The sequence below is a fragment of the Paroedura picta genome, chromosome 12, assembly GCF_049243985.1.
Source record: "Paroedura picta isolate Pp20150507F chromosome 12, Ppicta_v3.0, whole genome shotgun sequence".
NCBI classification, from domain to species: Eukaryota; Metazoa; Chordata; class Lepidosauria; order Squamata; family Gekkonidae; genus Paroedura; species Paroedura picta.
The window spans coordinates 40,558,933-40,580,492 of record NC_135380.1 but is presented as its reverse complement, the minus strand read 5'-3'; the positions used below and the strand labels follow the sequence as shown (position 1 = coordinate 40,580,492).

Below are 21,560 nucleotides of genomic sequence, written 5' to 3'. Positions count from 1 at the left end.
ACTTGAAAGGCAAAGTCACCTTTCAGGCAAACATCTGCATCTGGTAGTCTGGCTGTCGAACTTTCTCCCAAAAGAGACCAAAGTACTTGCTTGGCCCTCTCATCCCACTGAATGATTTTAAGCAGGCTGCCCTTCCAAAGTGATGCTAGCATTGGATGGGGTCACTGCTTCAAACTGGGAAAACACCAACTTGTGTGTGAAGATTTTCGATTACTCCCAATGAACAGGCTTCATTTATGAAAAAGAAAGCTTGTTATTGAAAGAACATCTATTTAAACTAGATATCATGGAAATGTTGCTAAGACTGAAGGCCAACTCTCCAAAGGAACTCTTTCATAGAATCATAGAGTTGGAAGGGGCCATGCAGGCCATCTAGTCCAACCCCCTGCTCAACGCAGGATCAGCCCTAAGCATCCTAAAGCATCCAAGAAAAGTGTGTATCCAACCTTTGATTGAAGACTTTCCAAATGATTGCATTTATTTTTATATACTCCCCTCAATATGTATTCTTGGAGTACAAGAAGAAAGCATCCTATCTTAAAGGCACTTAGAATCTAAAAAAATTAACAGAACAAAGGAGGAGAGGTATGCGTGGGGCAGAATAGGAAGGAAAGAAGATGCACTTGTTCTGCCCCAAGCTCCAAGGCTCATTTTCAGTAGGGATGGATGACTGAGTGGTGGTACCAAGAGTTTCACCCCAGTGCAAGGTAGGGGGAGAGATTTGAAGGAAGCAAAGGGCTTAGCACAATTCTTGAAATGGGGTCCAAGGCATAAAGAGCTGGAGTTGTTAGTGGGAGCAGAGGACCATTGGACAGCTGAGAGTGGTTATGTCAGGATGTCCCCCCAAGCACCCCCTTGCAGAGCCCTCTCCCAGGTGGGACAAGCCCTCTCCCAGGTGGGTTGGAAACGTGGGGGCTTGGCCAAGGAAAGGAGAACAGCCCTCTTTTCCCTGGGGAGACTGTTTGTGGAGCGGGGTAGTGGTTAGGAGTGCAGACTTCTAATCTGGCGAGCTGGATTTGAAGAAGAGTTGGTTCTTATATACCACTTTTTGCTATCAGAAGGCGTCTCAAAGCAGCTTACACTTGCCTTCCCTTTCCTTTCCCCACAACAGACACCCTGCGAGGTAGGTAAGGCTGAGAGAGACCTCATATTACTGTTCAGGAAGAACAGCTTTATCAGTGCTGTGGCAAGTCCAAGGTCACCCAGCTGATTGCATATGGGGGAGTGCAGAATCAAACCTGGTTCACCAGATTCTGTGCTCCCCCTTGACATGCAGCCTGCTGCGTGACCTTGGGCTGGCCACAGCACTGATATTGTCCTGACTGAGCAGTAATATCAGGGTTCTCTCACCCTTACGTACCTCACAGGGTGTCTGTTGTGGGGAGAGGAAAGGGAAGGCAATTGTAAGCCACTTTGAGACGCCTTCTGGTAGAGAAAAGCACCCTATAAGAACCAACTTTTCTTCTAATCTGGAGTATCGGGTTTGATTCCCCACTCCTCCTTCATATGCCGCTAGCTGGGTGACCCTGGGCTAGTCACAGTTCTCTTAGGGCTGTTCTTGCAGAACAGTTCTCTTGGAATGTTCTTACAGAGCCTTTCTCTCAGCCCCACTTACCTCACAGAATGTCTGTTGTGGGGAGTGGAATTGAAAGCAGTTTGTAAGGTGCTTTGGGTCTCTTTCTGGTATCATAGAATCATGGAAGGGACCTCCTGGGTCTTCTAGTCCAACTCCCTGCAGTATTCAGGGCACTCACAGCTTTATCACTCATCCACTGTAACCAGCCACCTCCTTGAACCTTCACGGAATCAGCCTCCCAGTCAGATGGCTATGCATCCTCTGTTTAAAAATCTCCGAAGATGGAGAACCCACCACCTCCCAAGGAAGCCTGTTCCACTGAGAAACCACTGTGTCAGGAACTTCTTCTGGATGTTTAGATGGAATTTCTTTTGCATTAATTTAATCCCATTGGTTCTGGTCCATCCTTCTGGGGCCAAGAGAGAACAACTCTGCTCCATCCTCTACATGCCAGCTTTTTAAATATTTGAACATGATTATCAGATCCCCTCTCAGTCATCTCCTCTCCAGGTTAAACAGACCAAGCTCCCCCAACCTTTCCTCATACATCTTGGTCTCCAAACCCCTCACCATCTTTGTTGCCCTCCTCTGGACACACTCCAGTTTGTCTATGTCCCTCTTCAACTGTGGTGCCCAAAACTGAACGTAGTACTTCAAGTGAGGCCAAACCAGAGCAGAGTAAAGCAGTACCATCACCTCCCGTGATCTGGGCACAATACTCCTTTTGATACAGTCCAAAATCCCATTTGCCTTTTTAGCCACAGAGTCACACTGCTGAGTCATGTTCAGTGAATGGTCTACTAAGACTCCTAGATCCTTTTCGCACATACTACTGCCAAGACAAGTCTCCCCCATCCTATATTGGTGTATTTGGGTTTTCCTACCTAAATGCAGAACTTTACATTTGTCCCTATTGAATTTCATTTTATTTAGTTTAGCCCAGTTCTCAAGCCTACCAAGTTCATCCTGTATTCTGTTGCTGTCTTCAGTTGTGTTTGCTACCCCTCCCAGTTTAGTATCAACTGCAAATGTAATAAGTACCCCATCTAATCCCTCATCCAAATCATTTATAAATATGTTGAACAACACAGGCCGCAGGACAGATCCCTGGGTAGTGAAAAGTGGGGTATTAAAACCCCCAGCTCTTCTTCTTCTAGTGAACCCAGCTGTTTGGGCGGAGGAGGAGCAGGTAACTAGATGAATCAAATCTTAATCATTGTCCCTGTCAAAAACTGGTCAGTAGATCTTGGGTGTATTTGAAAGGGCTCCCTGTGACCACTCCTTGTTCAGAGAAGGGACCCAATTGTACATGGCCTCCCCCTCTCGTGCTGAAACATGGCTTTATGTGGATAGTTCCTTGAGATTCATTAGGACATGGAAATGGTCTTTGAACCTTGTCTGCTTTTGTCATGCTATTATCATGGCTGCACAAGGAAATGGAAGAACCAAAGTCTTTTGAACATGACTTGGGAAGATGAAACATGGCAGTGTTGTCGGATGTCACTGCACTGCAGCTGTTACTTCTGCAAAGGAATTTCCAGGGGGGTTATTATTGCTTTAAAAAAAACAACCTGATGCTTTCATTCAGAATGTTGGGGAAAGATTTGCCTGTTGGAGAATCATTTACCATTTAGGCAGCACTTACTTCAAATTTCTGAATCCATAAACACTGTAGGATATAGAAATTATTCAATAGCCTTGTTAGGCGAGAGATGAAACCCAGACTCCCCATGTTCATCTGAAAGGGTGGTATAGTAGTAAAGATGTTGGGCTTCAACCAGGGAGACCCTGGGGTGTGGGGGGCCCTGGCCTTTCACTTTCAGCTGAACTGGTATGGCAGCCACATCATGACTGGCCATTTATATGGTCACTTCAGGTCCTTCACCTAAATTCTCTCATAATCCTTATGTTACGGTAGGCCTGTAATAGAGGAAAGCACTGGAAAGACCAACAGAATACAGAAAGAGATAGCATAGGTTGAGAGGGGACATGATATCCCTCTTTAAGTATTTGAAAGGTTGTCATTTGGAGGAGGGCAGGATGCTGTTCCCATTGGCTGCAGAGGAAAGGACGTGCAGTAATAGGTTTAAACTACAAGTACAACGATATAGGCTAGATATCAGGGGGGGGGAAATTTCACAGAGTAGTTCAGCAGTGGAATAGGCTGCCTAAGGAGGTGGTGAGCTCCCCCTCACTGGCAGTCTTCAAGCAACTAGATGGACTGTATGGCCCCTTCCAACTCTATGATTCTATGATTCTATAAGGGTGGCTCTTTGAGGTCCACCTAATGACTTCATGGCAGAGATGAGAGGTGAGCCAAGGAAGCTCTCGGCTTAGGTCTCTTTGGTGAATAGGGTAGGTGAGGCAAAAGCAAGATGGAATGACAGACTGGCAGCTGCAGGTTTGGGGGATTCCCCCCCTCCTGTAGGCAATGCTCTGCTTCTCTCCACCCCCACTCTCCTGCTGGTATGTGCCCTAGTATCTCTTGCCCTAGTGTGGATTTTTATTCCTTCTGTGTTGCTTGCAGGCATTTTTCTTTAATTTTTTTCCCTTCCAGGTGCCCAGCATGTTTATTGATCGAAATGCATTTTTTTTTTAGTATTTTCTGTGGGTATGGGAAGAATGACTGCTGGATTACAAAAAAAAATGGCCCACAAGTGCTCCACCTGGGTTTTATCATGGAGACTGGCTAGTTGTCACTCCACACAGTGGCTCCTGACCTCTGCCCAGCTAGGATATTTGTACATCTTGCCGAAAATGAATGAGAGCAGGACCAATCGCTGGTTCTCCCTCCTGGCCACAGGAAGTTTGCCTTCCCACATATCGCATAATGTCAGGGGATCTCGCTGCCCAACAAGGCGCTAGAAACATTCATAATGCAGTAGAAACGTTCACAGTTGTTTCTGTGTTTACATCTTTTGGCAGGGGTAATCAAACTGCGGCCCTCCAGATGTCCATGGACTACAATTCCCAGGAGCCCCTGCCAGCAAACGCTGGCAGGGGCTTCTGGGAATTGTAGTCCATGGACATCTGGAGGGCCGCAGTTTGACTACCCATGTCTTTTGGGATCCCACGGGCTCTAGCTAAAATGAACATTTGTTACTCTGTTGCAGGCTTCTGGAATTTTGTTTTTGTTTAAAAAGACACACTGTTTCCTACACGTTTCATGCCACCTGATTTTATTTTGAGAGCCCCACATTTTCATATCATTCCATACTTTTGTGTAGTTTCTTGGGAGAACAGAAGAGAGCAAGTCTCAGACGGAAGCGTATGACGAAGAGATGGCCACTCTGAGTTCCCAGCATCCCGAGGAGGATATCGTCAATACTTGTGCGGTACAGTGACTTTTATTCCTGCGATATTCCATACGATATGTATCGGGGAGGGTGCCTAAATCTCAAGGGGTGCATTTAAATTCTTGTGCAGACCGAGTTAGTTGGGAGTGGCTTTATTTGTTAATACAGCCCATGGCGTGGTTTACAGGGCTGCATTTAGACAAAGCCATATTCGTCATTTATTAGGGGACAAACCTAGGAAGCCCTTGAACTGACATGCTCCTTCTCCCACCACATCTACTATATATGGCTAGCCTGACCGCAAGGAGAGGGTGAGAGAAGGAAATTCTGAAGATGTGCTCCAGCCACAACCTCCCCCATCGAGATTTTAGTTGGGGGCATAAATTAGAATGTCTAAATCAGTGGTTCTCAACCTTCCTATTACCGCGACCCTTTAATGCAGTTCCTCATGTTGTGGTGACCCCCAAAGATCCATTGTTCATGGTTGTAGATAAATTGGTTTTAAACCCCAGCCTGGTTCAGTCTCTCAGCTGGGCAAGTTGCGGTGGGGAACACAGTCTGCAAACCTCAGGACACCCAGGGCTTATTCCTAGGAAGCTTTTGTGACATTTCTTTCAGTCCTCTGAAAAGGGTGCTGTGCCTGTTCTCCATAAGAACTGCCCTGAAGTCGGTGATCAGTAGGAGAGGCTCTGTGAAAAGCTGCCCTCTTTTTTAGGGGGAAGATTCGCCTGCATTTGAAGCGTGTGTGAGGGCTTTCTTTGGTGGCCGTTTCACTACTTGGGAACTGGCCTGTTCAGGGCTGCATCCTGGCTGACGTTTGAAGTGGCGAAAGCAGATTTGTTTCAGACACTTTTTGATGGCTGAAACAGATCCATAGAATGGATCCTGTTAGCCTTTGCTTGCTTGGGGGGCTTTGTTTTTCACTGATTACATGGTTTTGATCCACGAGTTCATGATAATTAACAATCTGGAGTTTTGTTAGTTTGGAATTTAATAAATAAATGTTTTTAAAAAACTTTTAGTAATGCATTTATATGCTTGGAAACGTAAGGTGTAAATAAATTGGTGAGCGTGTTCTACAGCTGATATTTGCTATTACTAAGCCCTAGTTTTATGCAGGCAACAAGATTTCCTGGGCTCTATCTCTTCAGACTGCAACTGGAGACAGACTTATTTGAATATTCCCTTGTCATTTCCCAGTGCTTGTTTACATGTGGAAAACTAGCACTTCAGGGAGAAGGTGTCTCCCCTACCCTTTTCCCTGTTGCACTGGTGTTTTTCATGGAGAGATTTTTTTGTGGAGGAGCATTGAAGCATATCTGAGGGACCGCCTATCTGAATACATCCCTTGGAGGGCTCTTCGATCAGCCATTGCTGGAGGTCCGCAGCTCCCCTCATCTTTGGGGAAATGAGTTCCCCGGGGAGATCAGAGTTCTGCAGGGCCTGCAAGGCAGAGCTTCTCCTGCAAACCTATGGTTGAGTCCCACAGAAACATAGTTGGAACTGATATGGATCTCCCGCTCCCTCCTACTTATATGAGGCCAGCGTTTTTAAACTACTTTGTACTGCTGAAGTTTTAAACCATGCTTCTATTGATTAATTATGTATCTTGGTTTTTTATATTCATATATTTTATATCAAGTTTGTGTTGTACACCGCACCGAAATGACTTTGTCATGAAGGGTGGCATAGAAGCTCCAAATTGAAATTAAAATAAGTACGTAAATACCAAATCCCATCAGCAGCTTGAAGTTGTGCAGCCCAGTAAAACTGTTCCCATGAACACAGGAAGCTGCGTTATACTGAAACAGACCCTTGGTCCATCAGGCAGAGCTCTTTCTCATCACCTCCTGCCTGGTCCTTTGAACTGGAGATTCCTGGGATTGAACCTGCCACCTCCTGTCCACCAAGCAAATACTCTGCCGCTGAGCCACAGCCCCTTTCTGCTTTTGCAGCCTGGATAAATTAGACCTAGGTTGCGGCACACCATCGCTTTGATGATGTGTGTTAATCAGCAAGCGGCACAGATAAGGCGAGAGGGTCAGGCCTCAGTTACTTGAATTACTTTCCCACCCCTCCCAACCCCCTCTTTTGGGTGCAGTAAGTTCAAAAGTTTGCAAGATCACTGGGGCAGATACAGGACCCTGTCCGATCCTCCTCTACAGACACCCAAGTCTCTCCTTTCTTCCTGCTTCAGGACATTGCTAAGGATGCAGCTCTTCACTGGCGGCTTCCTTAGGCTTCTGACTCCAGTGGCAAATAGGAGAAGGTATACTTGTTCTTTTCTTGCCACTGCCTTGGTTCTTCTACCATCAGCCTTCTCTTGTTGCGCCTGCTCTGCCCTGGGTCACCTTTTGCAGCACTTCATGGTTTGCCTAGGGATACTCACTCATTGGTTTATGTTGACTTCCCACTGGATTAGTTGTGCTGCTGAGCTAGGGCCGCTGCAACCTCTACGGTTGTATCAGCAACCATGATGCTGTAGACATAGTCCTGGATTCCTTGTTTTGTCCAGCTCAGGAGTCAGTTGTCTGCTCCTTTGGTCAGTTCTTGCACAACATGTGTATCCAGAAAAATCCAAGATGGCAGGTTGAAAGGTTTCCTTCTTGGATTTCATTTTTTCCCCAGTCCTGGTATCTGCAGGTTGTCTTTTCACTGCCAGTGTGGTGTAGTGGTTAGAATGGTGGCTTCTAAAATGGCGAGCTAGGGTTGATTCCCTGCTCCTCCACGTGCAGCCAGCTTTGTGATCTAAGGCTAGTCGCAGCCCTGATAGGGCTGTTTTGACTGAGCAATCCTGTCTGGGCTCTGTCAGCCCCACCTACCTCACAGGGCGTCTGTTGTGGGGAGAGGAAGGGAGGGCGATTGTAAGCCGCTTTGAGACTCTTTCGGGCAGTGAAAAGTGGGTTATACAAACCAGCTCTTCTTCTTAGCTCAAAGGCATGCACAGCATTTTGCTGCCTGCCTACATTCCAAATGCTGGAGCTGTTTTGGGGAAGTCACTTCCTTGTAGTTCAGATGAGTTTCCACGCAGTATAGTAGGCTGTGCTGGATAAGCCTGTTTTAAACCAAGCTTAAAATGTGCACCCTCCCTCACCTTGTCAGGAACCAAGCAGTTGAGACCCAGCAAACTCACATCCAAGACATCACTATCGGGCTTCAGGGCGAAGCTTTAACCAAAAGTCTTTATGGTGAAAGTCAGCATCCAGAGTCTGCACTTTGCATATGTTCACAGACAGGATCTTTGACAGAGACTCCAGGGAAAGGGCTGGCTTAGCATATACACCTGGGCCATTAGGAAAGGGCAATAAACTACTTGGGGCGAGAACTGGGCATTCACACAGGAAAACAGGATCACAGAAACCTTTGCTATGTGAAAAGCGCTTCTCACATCTGTTATTTTGCCTAGCTGGGGAAAGTGGGATGAGCCTTTGAAATGCTTAACTAGAGCAAGGGGAGGGGGGTGCTCCTGGGCTCCAGCTAGATCCCAGAGCAGGGCAGGAGTTCCAGGAGTGTCACTACACATGAAAGAGAACGATGGGGCAAGAACTACGGGTTCATGACACACCTGCCTTCCTGACCTGTCGAGGTTTTGTTAGAGATAGAAGAAATGTCATGTAAGGATTGGAGCTGTCACAAGGTGTTTTGTGTGCACTTTTTATGCAGATATTTTCTGGGAAACCCAGCTACTATTGCACAATTCCTCTTTTAAAAAATTAACCTTATCCAACTCATGTTCATCCTTCTCTGTGCTAACAAAGAGTGTTGTGAAACAACTGCAGGTGGTACCTTTGTAACGTTGATTGAGACTCCTCAATATGATCAGCCTTGATTTCCCAAAGATAGTGGCCTCAAAGGAAACAGAACATGGGTACCTGTTGAAATTTTTTTTTTTAAACCTTCAACAACATGACTTTTTCAATCCAGCAGGTAATCCCTTCAGATGCTTCGGACCAACAGAGTTGGAATTCCACTAAGCTTGGGCCTGAACGTGATCCAGCCTTCGGAGACTGCTTAGGGGGAAATGAGGCGGGCAAACGTGAAGCTCAAGGAAGGAGTTTGTTTGGGCCTCTTTTCAATGCAAACAGTGCCACAGCACTCGACTCCCGGTAAGCAGCTGGCTTAGACACGGCCCTTCTGACGGTAGCTCTGCTGGAAAAGAAAAGGTGACAATTGAGTTTGAAAGTGAATTTGAATAATGGAGCTCTCTGGTTTACCTGGGAGACTGGCAAGCCTCCTTCGCAACTCTGTCTATCCTGCAATTAGGCAATTAGAAGATGCAACGCTCGGTAGGAGAAGTCGGCTTCGAGTGAAGCCTCCTTGGCAGCCGTTGGCATGGGGAGCGAGCCTCCTCCGCCAAGTAGCTATTGGGAGGGTAAAAGGGCTAAGGCAGATGTGCAAAGTGGCGCAGTAAAGCTCTCTAAATGCTTGCTAAGCAAATAAAAAGGTCGCCTTAGATTGGTTTGGATTGCAAGGTTATGCTAACGCAATCAGTTGGGGAGCCAAGGAAGAGCAATGTACTTTTTGGTGACTCTCTCTCTTGCTACATGGCTCCTGAGCACCCTTTGCCATCACAATTCTATGCATCTTTGTGTAGCTAGAAAAGGCCTTTTTACAAGCAATAGCCTCAAGTTCCTTAAAATCCATATGGACTTTAGATTGTGGCAGCCCATGAAGCTCTTCAGCTGGTGCCGAACAGATCATTTGCTAGGTTCAAGGATTATGTCAACCGTGTGGGGAAGGAGCCTCGAAAGGAGTCTTAGCATGCAATCCTAAAAAGACTTTCCTGGGAGTGAGGTTCTGAAAAGATTTGCCTAGGATGGCGCTCTTAGTCCTGTTTTTGCCAGCCCATGTTTCCTCCCACATCCCGTGCTAAGTTAGCTGTATCTGGGCACAGCAGAGCAGGGATGTGGTGAGCTATGACAGGGAAGGTCTGGGTTCAAACCCTTACCCATAAAGTTCATTAGGTGGCCTACTTGTATTCTCTCTTTCAGCCTTTTCTACTATACAGGGAAGCCCAGGATTTGTGCTTTAAAATGCAAAGTGTTCTTGGAGGAGGGACTGTAGCAGATGGAAGAGCATGAATACTGTTCAAATTTGCAGAATGGGATTATTCTTGAGGGTGTCTTGTTCAGGTCACTGCTGGAGGAAGCTCCTAGATTAAGGGGAAGATGGCACAAATATTCTGTATTCTAGAATTCTAGAGTTGGAAGGGGCCATACAGGCCAGCTAGTCCAATCCACTGCTCAGTGCAGGATCAGCCCAAAGCATCCAGGATAAGTATCTGTCCAGCCGCTGCTTAAAGACTGCCAATGAGGAGGGAGCTCACAACCTTTCCTCATAAGATTTGCTCCGTAGGCTCTGGATCATCTTTGTCGCTCTCCTCTTCAACCTCTCAATTTTATCCACATTCTTTTTAAAGGCCCATTATGCACGGCCGCCGAAACGGCGATTTCGGGTCACGTGGAAAACGCGGAGGGGGAAGACGCGACGCATACCGGTTATGCACGGGGCGGGGCGCGACGGCGGCAAAACCCAGAGTAACCGATTATGCACGCGCCGATCCGGGCGCCGCTTCTGGTTGCGCCCCGCTCACCCGGAAGCTGTGCTTTCTTCCGCGTTTCACTGACGCGGCTTTTTCGGCGGCATGCACCGAAGCTGCAGCCAGTTGCAGCCGGCTCCGTGCGTTATCCGTGATTTTAGTCGCCGCCATTCCACCCCAAATGTGCGCTAAAACCCCCGTGCATAATGGGTCAAAGTGAGTCCTCCAGAGGACTCCAGGTCGGGCCTGACCAATGTGGTATCCTGTGGGACTATGACATCTTGCAATTTCAGTGTGGTGTCTCTGTTGATAAAACCCAAGACTGTAATTGCCTTCTTTACCACCACATCACACTATGTGTTCATATTTAGCTTCCAGTCCACAAATTCCCCAAGATCTGGTCCGCATACACTGCTACCCAAAAGGGTATCTCCCATCCAGGATGCATGCATCTCATTTTTGTGACCCAGATGTTGAACTCTGCACTTATTGAGTTGCATCTTGTTCTCATTTGCCCACTTTTCCAGCAGGCTTAGATTCTATAGGAAGGTCATAATTTCGTGACTACAAGCACGAAATCCAGCAGAGCTATATATATATTTTGGAGGGGGATTTCCCCCTGGCCACTGCCCCAAATGGTGGTGGCTTGGCATCCCTACAGCTTCATAACCTAGGACCTGGTGGACATAATGCCCCCTCTAGCAGAGGATCCCCTCTGAGCCACCTTGGCTTTGGGATGGGACCCTCCATGCTCTGTATCCCCAGTGTGATTGGACAAGAAGAAGGCTCTGGAATCTTTCTTCAAACTGAGCGTCACTAAATGTCAGAAGGTTCCATTTCTGTCTGGCATCAGTGCTGGGTTTAGCATCTTTGCATACAGACAGTGTAGCATGTGCCACAACGATGTGTGAGAATCTTTGAACCATCACTGGTGGAACAGAGCTTCAAAAGGTAGCTTGGGGGCAGGAGGGAGTTTGAAAAACCTTGCTTTACGCTGTCCCTCTGAAATCCTCCTCATTGCTTGCTCTGGGTAGTTTCCACTCAGGCAAGCATAACTGATTTGTGTCATCACTGTCCCCATCCCCCCCCCCCCCCCCGGAGGTTCCTGTGAGGTTGCTGCAGCCAATGAGTTAGTCCTTTTGGATTATATCCCCTCTTCAGAGCTCACAAGCTATTCTCTGATGTCAGAGTGTAGGGAACCATCAATTTGTGTGAGAGACAGTTCATAGCCCAAATATAGTCAAATGCTTGCTATTCTGTCTTCATCAATATTCAGGGCAACCAGAACAGAATGAATGAATGTCGGATGGCAGAGCATAAAGACATAAGAAAAGCTCTGCTGGATCACCGATCCCCCTTGCGTAGCATCCTGTCTCAGTGGCTAATCAGTTGCCCTGGAAGGCCATCAACAGGGCACAGAGGCTCAGGCCCTCCCCTGATGTTACCTCCTGGCACTGGTGTTCAGAGGTTTATTGCCTCTGGATATGGAGATTCCCTTTAGTTTCTATGGGCTGCAGCCACCAATGGACCATATTCCATGTTTTAATCACTTCATTGTATAAAGAAGTATTTCCTTTTGGTCTGTCCTAGATTTAGGGCCCATCCGCTTCATTGGACGCCCTCAAATTTGGTGATTTCCCCCCCCCCCCATTTTTTTTTAGTATTTGGGGATAAAAACCTCTCTCTTTTCATCCCATGCATAATTTGATGAACCCCTATCACATCCCCTCTGTAGCATTTAATTTATTTATTTTATTACATTTTTATCTGGCTCTCCCTTGCAGCTCAGGGCGGTTTACCGTGAATTTGTAGAACAATACGGAGGAAGCATTATCATTAGGAATGTGTAACATTTCTAAAATTTAAACCGTATAACTTTAACTGTACAGCCGTTAACTGCATAACTGTAGTATGATTTTTCCGAGGGTGTGCGTACTGGGAGTAGTACTGTGTGGTTTTCTGATTGGTTGCCCTTTGGCGCTGGTTGGAGGGGCTTCTGGGGGCTGTAGTTTTTCATGAGCCTCGACCGAAATCCTGGTGGAAGTGCTCCATTTTGCAGGCCCTGTGGAATTGTTTTAGCTCTTTCTGAACTGGAAAGTCTCAAGACTAGTCTGCTTTTCCTCATAGGAAAGGTGCTCCAGACCCTGGATCATTTAACCATCTAACCGCCCCAGTCTCGAATTTTTTTTTTGTATTTCTCAAGCTTACTTAAAAGTTTTACAGAAAACAATAATCCATCCCCCATCCCAAAGTTCCTTTTAGCATTCCGCTGTGCAGTCCTTGCTAATGTTTTGGCGTAAATTTTCCCAGCTCAATTGGTGCCAAGGCTATAGTGGTGGGTAACTTAATTCTTGCAAATGGCATTAGATGCCAGCGCGAAAGCATTAAAAGCACACTTAGCATTTTCTCTCTCAAATGCCAGGCTTCTAAATGCTTCTGTTTTCAGCACCAGATTGTATTTTAAATGGCACGAAACGTTTCTTTATTGACACACGTGAAATTAATGACAGGATTTGTTTAGAGTGTAACGTCCCTTATTTAGTTTCTGTCAGGTTGTAAAACTGTTTTCCAAGCTGTGGCCTGGGAGCCGTTAGCTGGAAGCAAAAGCAAAGGCTGGAAGTTAGCAAAGTTGGCTGTCGCCTTCTGATGGATGCTCCCGAGGTTGCATCCCATTGGACGTGCAGTCGTAAAAGGCCCTTTGCCTCTGCTTAAACACATACAGAATATGATAATGATAAGAATGATCTGTTAATAAACATCATTAGCCTAAATAAACATAAGGGTGGATGTTCATACTAAATAGGGATTTTGAATCAAATTGGAGGGCTTATCCAAAGGCCTGGCAAAAGAGATACATCTTCAGCTGCTTCACGAAAGAGGCAAAAGGTGGGATAATGTACTTTTAGGGGGGGGGGGAAGCATTCCACATGCTTGGGGCAGCTACCAAGAAGGCTCTGCTCTTAGGATTTCCTTTCATCCTCCTCCTCCTCCTCCTCCTCATCATCATAATTTTAAATTTCTAGACTGCCCTTCCAAAATTGGCTCAGAGCAGTGTACATGCATAATAATCCATAGTTAAAACAATAAAAACATTAAATATCAAAACATTAAATCAGTTAATAAATTAGAGCAACAATAAGCAGCGATGTATTATTGTTAACCAGGAGGTTCATCCCTGCCAATAAATTTATCCCTGGCCAGATATTACTAAGGGATGTTTCTTGACAGAGGGTGGGATAGATGTTACCCGATCATTGGCCCCAGACAAAACCTCAGTGGAAGAGCTCCATCTTATAAGCTTTATGGAACTGTGCCAGCTCCAACATGGCCCTGATCTCCACAGGGAGCTCATTCCACCAAATAGGGACCAGGATTGAAAATGTCCTGGCCCTGGTTGAGACCAGACATACTTCCCTGGGGTCTGGGACAACCAACCGGTTGGAATTTGTCAAACATTTGTTAAGAATATGCTTGGGAAGCATAACTATGCACATGCCCACCCAGGGCCCCTCCCCTTCTCACCCCCTTTAGGCCCATTATTGGCCACATGGGGAGGGGACGGGCAGGTCAACATGAACATATGTGGTCATACTACCCAATTAATGTTTAAGAGGTATTTCACTGACCCTTTTAGTTGGAGGTGCCAGTGGAGAAGCCCTATTAAAATAAAATTGCCGTGTGTCATGAGGCTTCTTGCATGAGCGTATTGCTTTCTGGTGTCTGGGCTGCACAGCCCACATAGAGGACTGGTGTCTGGTAAGCAGAAGCACCATGTGGATTGCAGAAGCTGGAGAGTGAGCGCATCTTGTGGGCTGGCCCTTGGAAATCTAATCATAGAACTACTCTGTAAGTGACTGTGTGGGTCTGTAAAGAGATTCAGGCACAGAGCACTTCCATGGAGCTTACAAACTTGGCTGTTGGCATAGAACTGCTGACTAACCCAGCATTTCTCGCCAGACTGAATGTCCAAATTGTGGAGGAGGGAAGTGGGAGGAAGGAGGAAACTAGATGCATCTCACTGGTGCACATGACCCCACCCGCCTTTCTGTTATTCTGATTAACCAGTGTGATGGAACTCAAAACCTTGCAATGTTGAGATATTTTGCTTGGTCCTAATAAAAGGAAGTAAATAAAAAGGTAGTACCTGACTATCATTTTTTGGTATCTTAGAAGCATAATTTAGGCTTGCTCCAAAGCCACCATCCTCCTCTCCTTTCCTCCTTCTAAGAAGCAGCGATGCTACAACAAGTATCTTTCTTACTTTGATGCGTCAGTTTGGTTTTTTGTGACTTCCTTGTGTCTGGAGTTGTTTTGTACAATCGTGTTTGGAATTACGAAAATAAAAAGAATGCATTAATAGTTTACACTTGACGTTGACTCTACAAAGGCATTTCAGGTAGAAGACAATTGTGTTATCTTATGGGTGTTTTCCCCCTTTTCTTTCCACCCAAGGGGTAAAAGCAGACAAGAACAAACGAAATTTGCAAATCAGCTCTTAGATCTTCTGAGCACAGCTGAGCAAGACAAGTTGAGTGAGGATCTGGAGAATAAAGACGAGAAAGATCTTAAGCAACTGATTATTCAACTGAGAGTTGAACTCCAGCACTGCACGGAGGCAAATAAATTCCTCAAGCAGCAGGTGGAACTGAAATCAACTTTGGCAGGGAAAGCACTGCTTGATCCCGCTCCGGAGCTGGGGATTATCGCAAATATTGAATCGTCAAAAGCAGAAGTGAAAGATTCAGCAACGCAGACGGCGGCTGTTGAGGGGAAAGGCATGGGACCGAAACATGAAGGCAATCTCGCAAGCTCTGAAGACAAAAGCAAGTCTACACAATTAAACCGAAAGCAGGAACAGTGGCAAGAAGCATCAGATCTGAAGGGCAGCCGACGGGAGAAGCTCTCCACCTCGAGCAGAGCAAACAAAGTAAGTTTATTGAAGATCGTCGAGCTGGCACTTGGAAGATGTAAGAGCGGTTAATTTCTAATGGGGTTGTGTGGTTTTTCAAAAATTAGGTGAAGAGAACAGAGATCAAAGATGTTGCAGGTGATTGTGCATGCAGCAGCCAGCTTTTGTGCTGCCGTGGAACACTCTTTGTGGGTTCTGTGCTCTCCGCTGGCTACCCAGGTAGCTGAAGTCATGGGAAGCCGATGGAAAGGCCTTTGAATTTAACACACCGCTTCTCCACTCCGATTCCGTTGTACTAGAACTTTGCGGGGTAGGGCTGTCTCTAGATAGCAGGTTGCCCTTGTTGGCTTTATGCCTGTTGAGGAGCACTACAACAGTTGTCAGAATGAAGCGCTATGAGCTTCTCACTGTCATGCCTCTGCCCCTGTGTTGCTATATCCTCATTGGGACCCGGTGGTTCTGCTTCCCTGTGCAGCAGTATTGAAACGTGCTAGTCTGCTGGCCAAATGGCCTCACAAACTGCTTCTGAGAAGCAGCATGGTCTTGGTGGAGAGGCCAGGCAATTGACAGCATGTCAGTGAAATAAGTGGAGAGCAGCTCTTGTGGGTTAGATTGGATCGTGGGGTCCCTGGAGATGCTGTTCTGTACCCATAGCGTGAAATGGTATTACATTAATTCATAATATTAGAACACCATCCACTGCGGCTTCTAACCCTAGTGGATGAGGAGGGAGTTTGCAGAGGCTTGAGGAAAGCTGTACTGCCCAAATCAACTCCTGCACCCAGCAGTTAGGGTCAGAACAGCTGAGGCACTGGGAGACTTGGGACTGGGTTTCCCAGGGAGTTTTTCTTTCTTCCAAAGAATAGATCAATTGCAGCCATGGGGGTTTCCTGATTAGGACTGGGGCTGTAGTGTGGGGACAGAGAAGGGGTTGTGTTTTTCCAACAACAGAGGCTTGCTAATCAAAACTGTCTCCCCTCTCTTTAAAGGAAAAAAAAAGATGGGCAAAGACATGATGTTTGCATGTTCCTTTAGAGCACTATTAGGATTAGCCAAATCCATTGGGGTGGAAGAGTTGAACCTCCTTTCTTCCTCCCCTGCACTGTGGTCCTGATAAGAATATAACAAGAGCCCCTTTAGATCAGTTTAAAAATTCATCTAGTCCAGGATTCCATTTATCCTAGTGGACAACCATATGCTTCTCAGGAGGCCACAAGCAGGTCATGAAGGTGATCTCTGATGTTTCCCCACAAGACAAATAGTTCCTCCAGATGTGGAAGCTTCATTGAGTAGGGCCCTTGCTGTGACCGATCTAGTGTCAAGCTATGACCTGCTTATAGGGCCCAAGCTACCAGTTGAAAATCGATCCTATGTAGTGTTGGGCTTGAACAAGAAAGACCTAGGTTCAAGGCTCTGCTCATTCATGGGATGACTTCAGGCAAGTCAATCTCTCTCTGCTATACCCAGCTCATAAGATCATAAGAGCTACCTTCCTGGATCAGTCACAAGATCTATGGAGTCCAACTGTTGGTTCTCAGCACATCTAGCTAGATGCCGGGTGCCAGGTGGCAACTGCCATTCCATAATATTTTCAATCTGAATAGGACATCTGTCTGCCCACTGGTAGGAATCTATGCTAAATCAACCTTGGTCTGATCCAGCATGGTACTTCTTATATTCTTATGACAATCAGAATCATTTTGCCTCCATATGCAGAGGTTCCATTCTTCACCATTATGGCTAATAAGCCATTGATAGAACTATATTCCATGAATACGTAACCCATTTTTATAACCGTCTATGCTCATGGCTATCACAACACAACGTGGCAATGAATTACCTAAGTTAATGATGCATTGCATGAAGAAATATACTTCCTTTCCCTATTATCCTTATATGAACTTGCAAGGTTTTTGGAAGGATAATGTTAGGAAAGCATTACTCCTAAAATATATATAGAGAGAAGTCTAATTTGCTATGCCTTCTACCAGAAGCCAGTGGTGGTGGTTTTTAGAAGAGCCTGCAGAATTCCCTTTCTATGGAGCATTCTTAGTGTTGAGAGAAAGGATATGTGTGTCCTGATATTCCTACGAATCCCTTTTCCTGCAACTTACATGCATATTTTACTCTCTCTCATTCAGAGCGATTCCCATTATCCAGCCAAGAAATCCCGTTTACCCATTTTACTGAAATCGTCGCGGTCCCTGGGGAACATTCCTGCAAGTCTCCGCACACAGAAGCACGATGTACATTTTCAGTACCGCATCCTATCCCTGGATGAAGAGCTGAAAGATAAAAACGAACAACCCGAGTCACTTCGAGATGAATTGCAGCAGAGGACAACTGCAAGTGGGAGACCCGAACAAGAAGGGATATTGGTAGGAGGTAAGCAGCTCCAATGTAGGTGGGAGTGATACAGAAAGCATCTGTTGGCTTTTGTTTTGTTTGCATCCCATTTTGGTTCCACGGTAACATCCAGGATAAGTTTTCTTTCTAGGTTGCAGGACTTCAGAAGCATCTTAAAGACCATTCAGTTCTGTCCCTGGCTTTGAATTGCGAGCATGAATTGTTCAAATAGCCCTGACCTGACTAGCCCAGGCCAGCCCAATCCCGTAAGATCTCAGAAACTAAGTAGGGCCAATCCTGGCGAGGATTTGGATGGGAGACCTCCAAGGATTTGGATAGAGTTCCTCCAAGGAACACGAGGGGTCATAACGTGGAGACAGACAATGGCAAACCACCTTGAACATCCCTTGCTGGCTGCCAGACAGTCCTCGTATCTCCTGGTTACACTACACCTGCCATGTAACTAACTAAATAATTTTACAAATAGATACAGGTACACTCCCATTCATTCCTTGGATATGCACTCACTCGCTTTTAGTTCCTCTTGTTTGCTGTTGTGCAGACCCCTCAGGCTATGTGCAACATAGTAGACATGTCCTGGATTAAACACTTTGGAGGGAGATCGCAAAAACTAGGGATTTGGTAGTGATTTGGGGTACCTTTTGGGCCACAGTTCATGGCTAGCATTCCATAAGCAGCTTGCAAGTTGGATGTTGCGCAAACCCATCATATCCAGTGTAGTTATGCAAGCCTAGGAGACTGACATGTACTGAGATAGACCATCTGTCCATGAGGCTCAGTTTTGTTTGCTCTGTGTGGTACTTATTGTCCAAGGTCTCAGGCAGAGAAGCGTTGGTTCCCAGCACCAGCAGCCCAAGATTTAGATCCTCCTCATCAGGAGTCCATGAACTGTGGTTACAGGGAGTGTGCTGGGTGTGCCACAGCGTTGGTCCGTTTAATATTTCATTCCAGTTTCTATCAATATGGTTTCTCCCCATTTTAGGGAAAACGCTTTCCAAGAGCACTGGATGTGAGGATGGATTCAGAAGTGTAGCTGTGTTGGTCTGAAGCAGCAGAGCAAAACTTGAGTCCAGGGCCCCGTTTAGGACTACAACTTAATGCAGGGGTAGTCAACCTGTGGTCCTCCAGATGTCCATGGACTACAATTCCCATGAGCCACTGCCAGCATTCGCTGGCAGGGGCTCATGGGAATTGTAGTCCATGGACATCTGGAGGGCCGCAGTTTGACTACCCCTGCACTAGACCATACTGGCTTCCTGAATTAAATCGTTCCCATTAGAAAGATCTACTGTAAGCACAGATTGTGCAGTGAAATAACAAGCCCCTCCCCATATACATTTCCTTATCTTTCTTTGGGCTTGCCACGCTCTTGAGTCCTTGAGATGTAACACCCATTGGCTACTGTCTGAAGAGTGGCATTGCTAAATCTCAGTGTTGCTGTGAAACCACCATAAAATGCAGCAAGATATAATATTGTAGTTGTCTGGAGGACCACAGGTTGACTACCCCTGACTTAGTATACCAAAACTTTGTAGATCTTAAAGTTGCCACAGGACTCTGTGCTCTGTGGGTGTGAGGAGATGCTCTAGTATTTTTGTCCCAGACTACAGAAATGAGAGTTAGGAGAGTTGTGTATGCAATGCAGAATGGCTCACCACTGAAGGCCGCTTAATCAAACTGCACAATCCAAAAAATGAGAGCAGGAAGAGGGCTTGGAGCACAACTATATGCGGCAAGTGCCAGTGCGAAATAGCTGCCCACTGCTAGCAAATGTTCCTGTAAATTTTGTTAGGAGTGAGCTGTACATTGCATTAAAGGCCCAGTAGAGACTGGGGGAACACTGCCAGCCCTGCAGTCCAGTTAGAAATTCCTTCAGCCAGCCATCCGTAAAAAAGGCTTGTATAACTGCTCCCCAAGTGATCCAGTTTCTTTTTGAATGTAACAGTTTCATGCCTTCATTCAGAATGAAAACGTTAAATCTTCCTCCCCCACCCCTGCAAAGTTAAAATGATCTACTTTCTATGTCCCCGTAAAAACAGTTTAGTGTTCTGCAGCCATCCTATTTATTACATGTATTTTCTTATGTACCTTAGTTGATCTATGACGAAAGCACATTAGAAGACCTGAGATAATGTGCAACATAAGTAAGATGGTATTAACTTTTTTTCCCCCTGCGAGAACGTATACGTACACGTGTGCATATGTACAAATGCTCCAGAATGCAAAAGTTATAGGTGATCTACTCTCCAAGGGAAAAATAAACAAGAACATTATTTGGTCTGCTGGCTTGTCCACTAGGTTTACTACAATTCATTTTGCATCTATGTCACTTTGTGAGTTCAGACCCAAGATCTTCCCCAGTGTCTCCTTTGAGGGAAGCTTGCCTATCTCCCATTAATTAGATAATTCAGTTCAGTACTACTCCAGGACAGACAAAAAATGTGATTTTTAATCATTCTTCTAAGTTAAAGTGGTTACCTGACTGTGGTCAGGCCCAGAACATGTAGCTTATTGTCTAAACTAGCCTTTCTCAACTTTTTTTACCATCAAGAAACCCCTGAAACATACTTCAGCCTTTGAGAAACCCCAGAAGTGGCATGACAGTGCAGAATATGGTTGGGAAGCATGGCTTCCCAGGCCTCCTCTCCTTCCCACCCCCTCCAGGCCCATCATTGGCCATTTTGGGAGGGGTGGGTGGGTTGACATGACCATATGTGGTCATATCACCCCATAAATGTTTACCAATAAAAAAATTAATTCCCGTCCATTTGGGAAACCCTTCCAGGGCTGTCAAGAAACCCTGGGGCTTCATGAAACCCTGGTTGAGAAAGACTGGTTTAAACTTTGCCTTGGCTATTTTGTACACTGGCCTCTTCACAATTCCTGCAGACAGTTCCTCTGCCCTTGCAGATGCAAGCTCACACTGGTAGAATTCCAACATTTCCCCTCATTTGGTTTTATGTCCATACTAGTAGTAGAGCCCGCTGTAACAAAAATACAGTGGGCCCTAGCCCCGGGGAACGCCGTTTTAAGGCGGTGTGGGATGTTTTAAAATACTCGGCAAGCCCCAGGGGAAGGTGCTCCGCGACTCTGGGAGCTGCGGATTGCCTTCCCCGGGGCTTGGGGAGCGTTTTAAGGCAGCGCGGGATGTTTTAAAACACTCCCCAAGCCCCGGGGAAGGCGATCTGTGGCTCTGGGAGCAGCGGATTGCCTTCCCCGGGGTTTGGGGAGTGTTTTAAGGCAGCGCGGGATGTTTCAAAACGCTCCCCAAGGCCCGCTTCGTGCCTCCCAATTGGTTGTTGGGTGGGCAAGCAGCCAATCAGCAGCCGCGCTGTGCGCGGCTGCTGATTGGCAGCTTGGGGGTGGACTGACAAGCGGAGGGGCCAATTGGGAGGCGCTTTGCGCCTCCCGATTGGGCCCTCCGCTTGTCAGTCCAGGGGAAGGGGCCTATCAGCACCCTTCCTCATCCCGTACAGAGCCCGCCCTAACTCCTCCCCCCAAGCCCTTACGGCTTTATTTAGTCTGCGGCGCCGCGGGCGGGGTTAGGATTTGTTTTTCTTTCATTCTGAGACAGAGCTAATACGGACCATTCTTTGGTCTTAACTAGGTGTGTACACACGCGGGTGTGCAAACACACACACAGAGACAATCATTTCTTTCCTGGTTAGATCCCCCCAAAACTTTGGTATTCCCAAAAAATCCCACATTTTCCAGAAATTACAATTTTTTTTCCGAGTCCAGTAAACTCAAGAAAAAAAAACATTTTTTTAAAAAGCCAGGATTAACCTGGGTACAAACGTTGAGGCCTCTGGGTTGCCAGTCAATCCCAGGTAGCCTCCCATTATAGATCAGTTTAAACTGGGCTGCCAAGGA

At 46.3% G+C, this 21,560-nt stretch overlaps 1 protein-coding gene across 2 annotated transcripts in view; it reads left to right on the top strand.

Moving 5' to 3' along the window:
- CDK5RAP2 (CDK5 regulatory subunit associated protein 2) overlaps positions 1-21,560 on the top strand; it is a 176,843-nt gene that overhangs the window by 93,651 nt on the left and 61,632 nt on the right. Inside the window, exons 19-22 of one of the 2 annotated variants that reach the window (XM_077305310.1) lie at positions 4,804-4,911; positions 8,800-8,978; positions 14,864-15,338; positions 17,462-17,705. In XM_077305310.1, the coding sequence (XP_077161425.1) occupies positions 4,804-4,911; positions 8,800-8,978; positions 14,864-15,338; positions 17,462-17,705 (1,006 nt within the window). Of the gene's footprint in view, positions 1-4,803; positions 4,912-8,796; positions 8,979-14,863; positions 15,339-17,461; positions 17,706-21,560 lie in introns of both variants that reach the window. The other variant, XM_077305309.1, reaches the window with a different exon arrangement.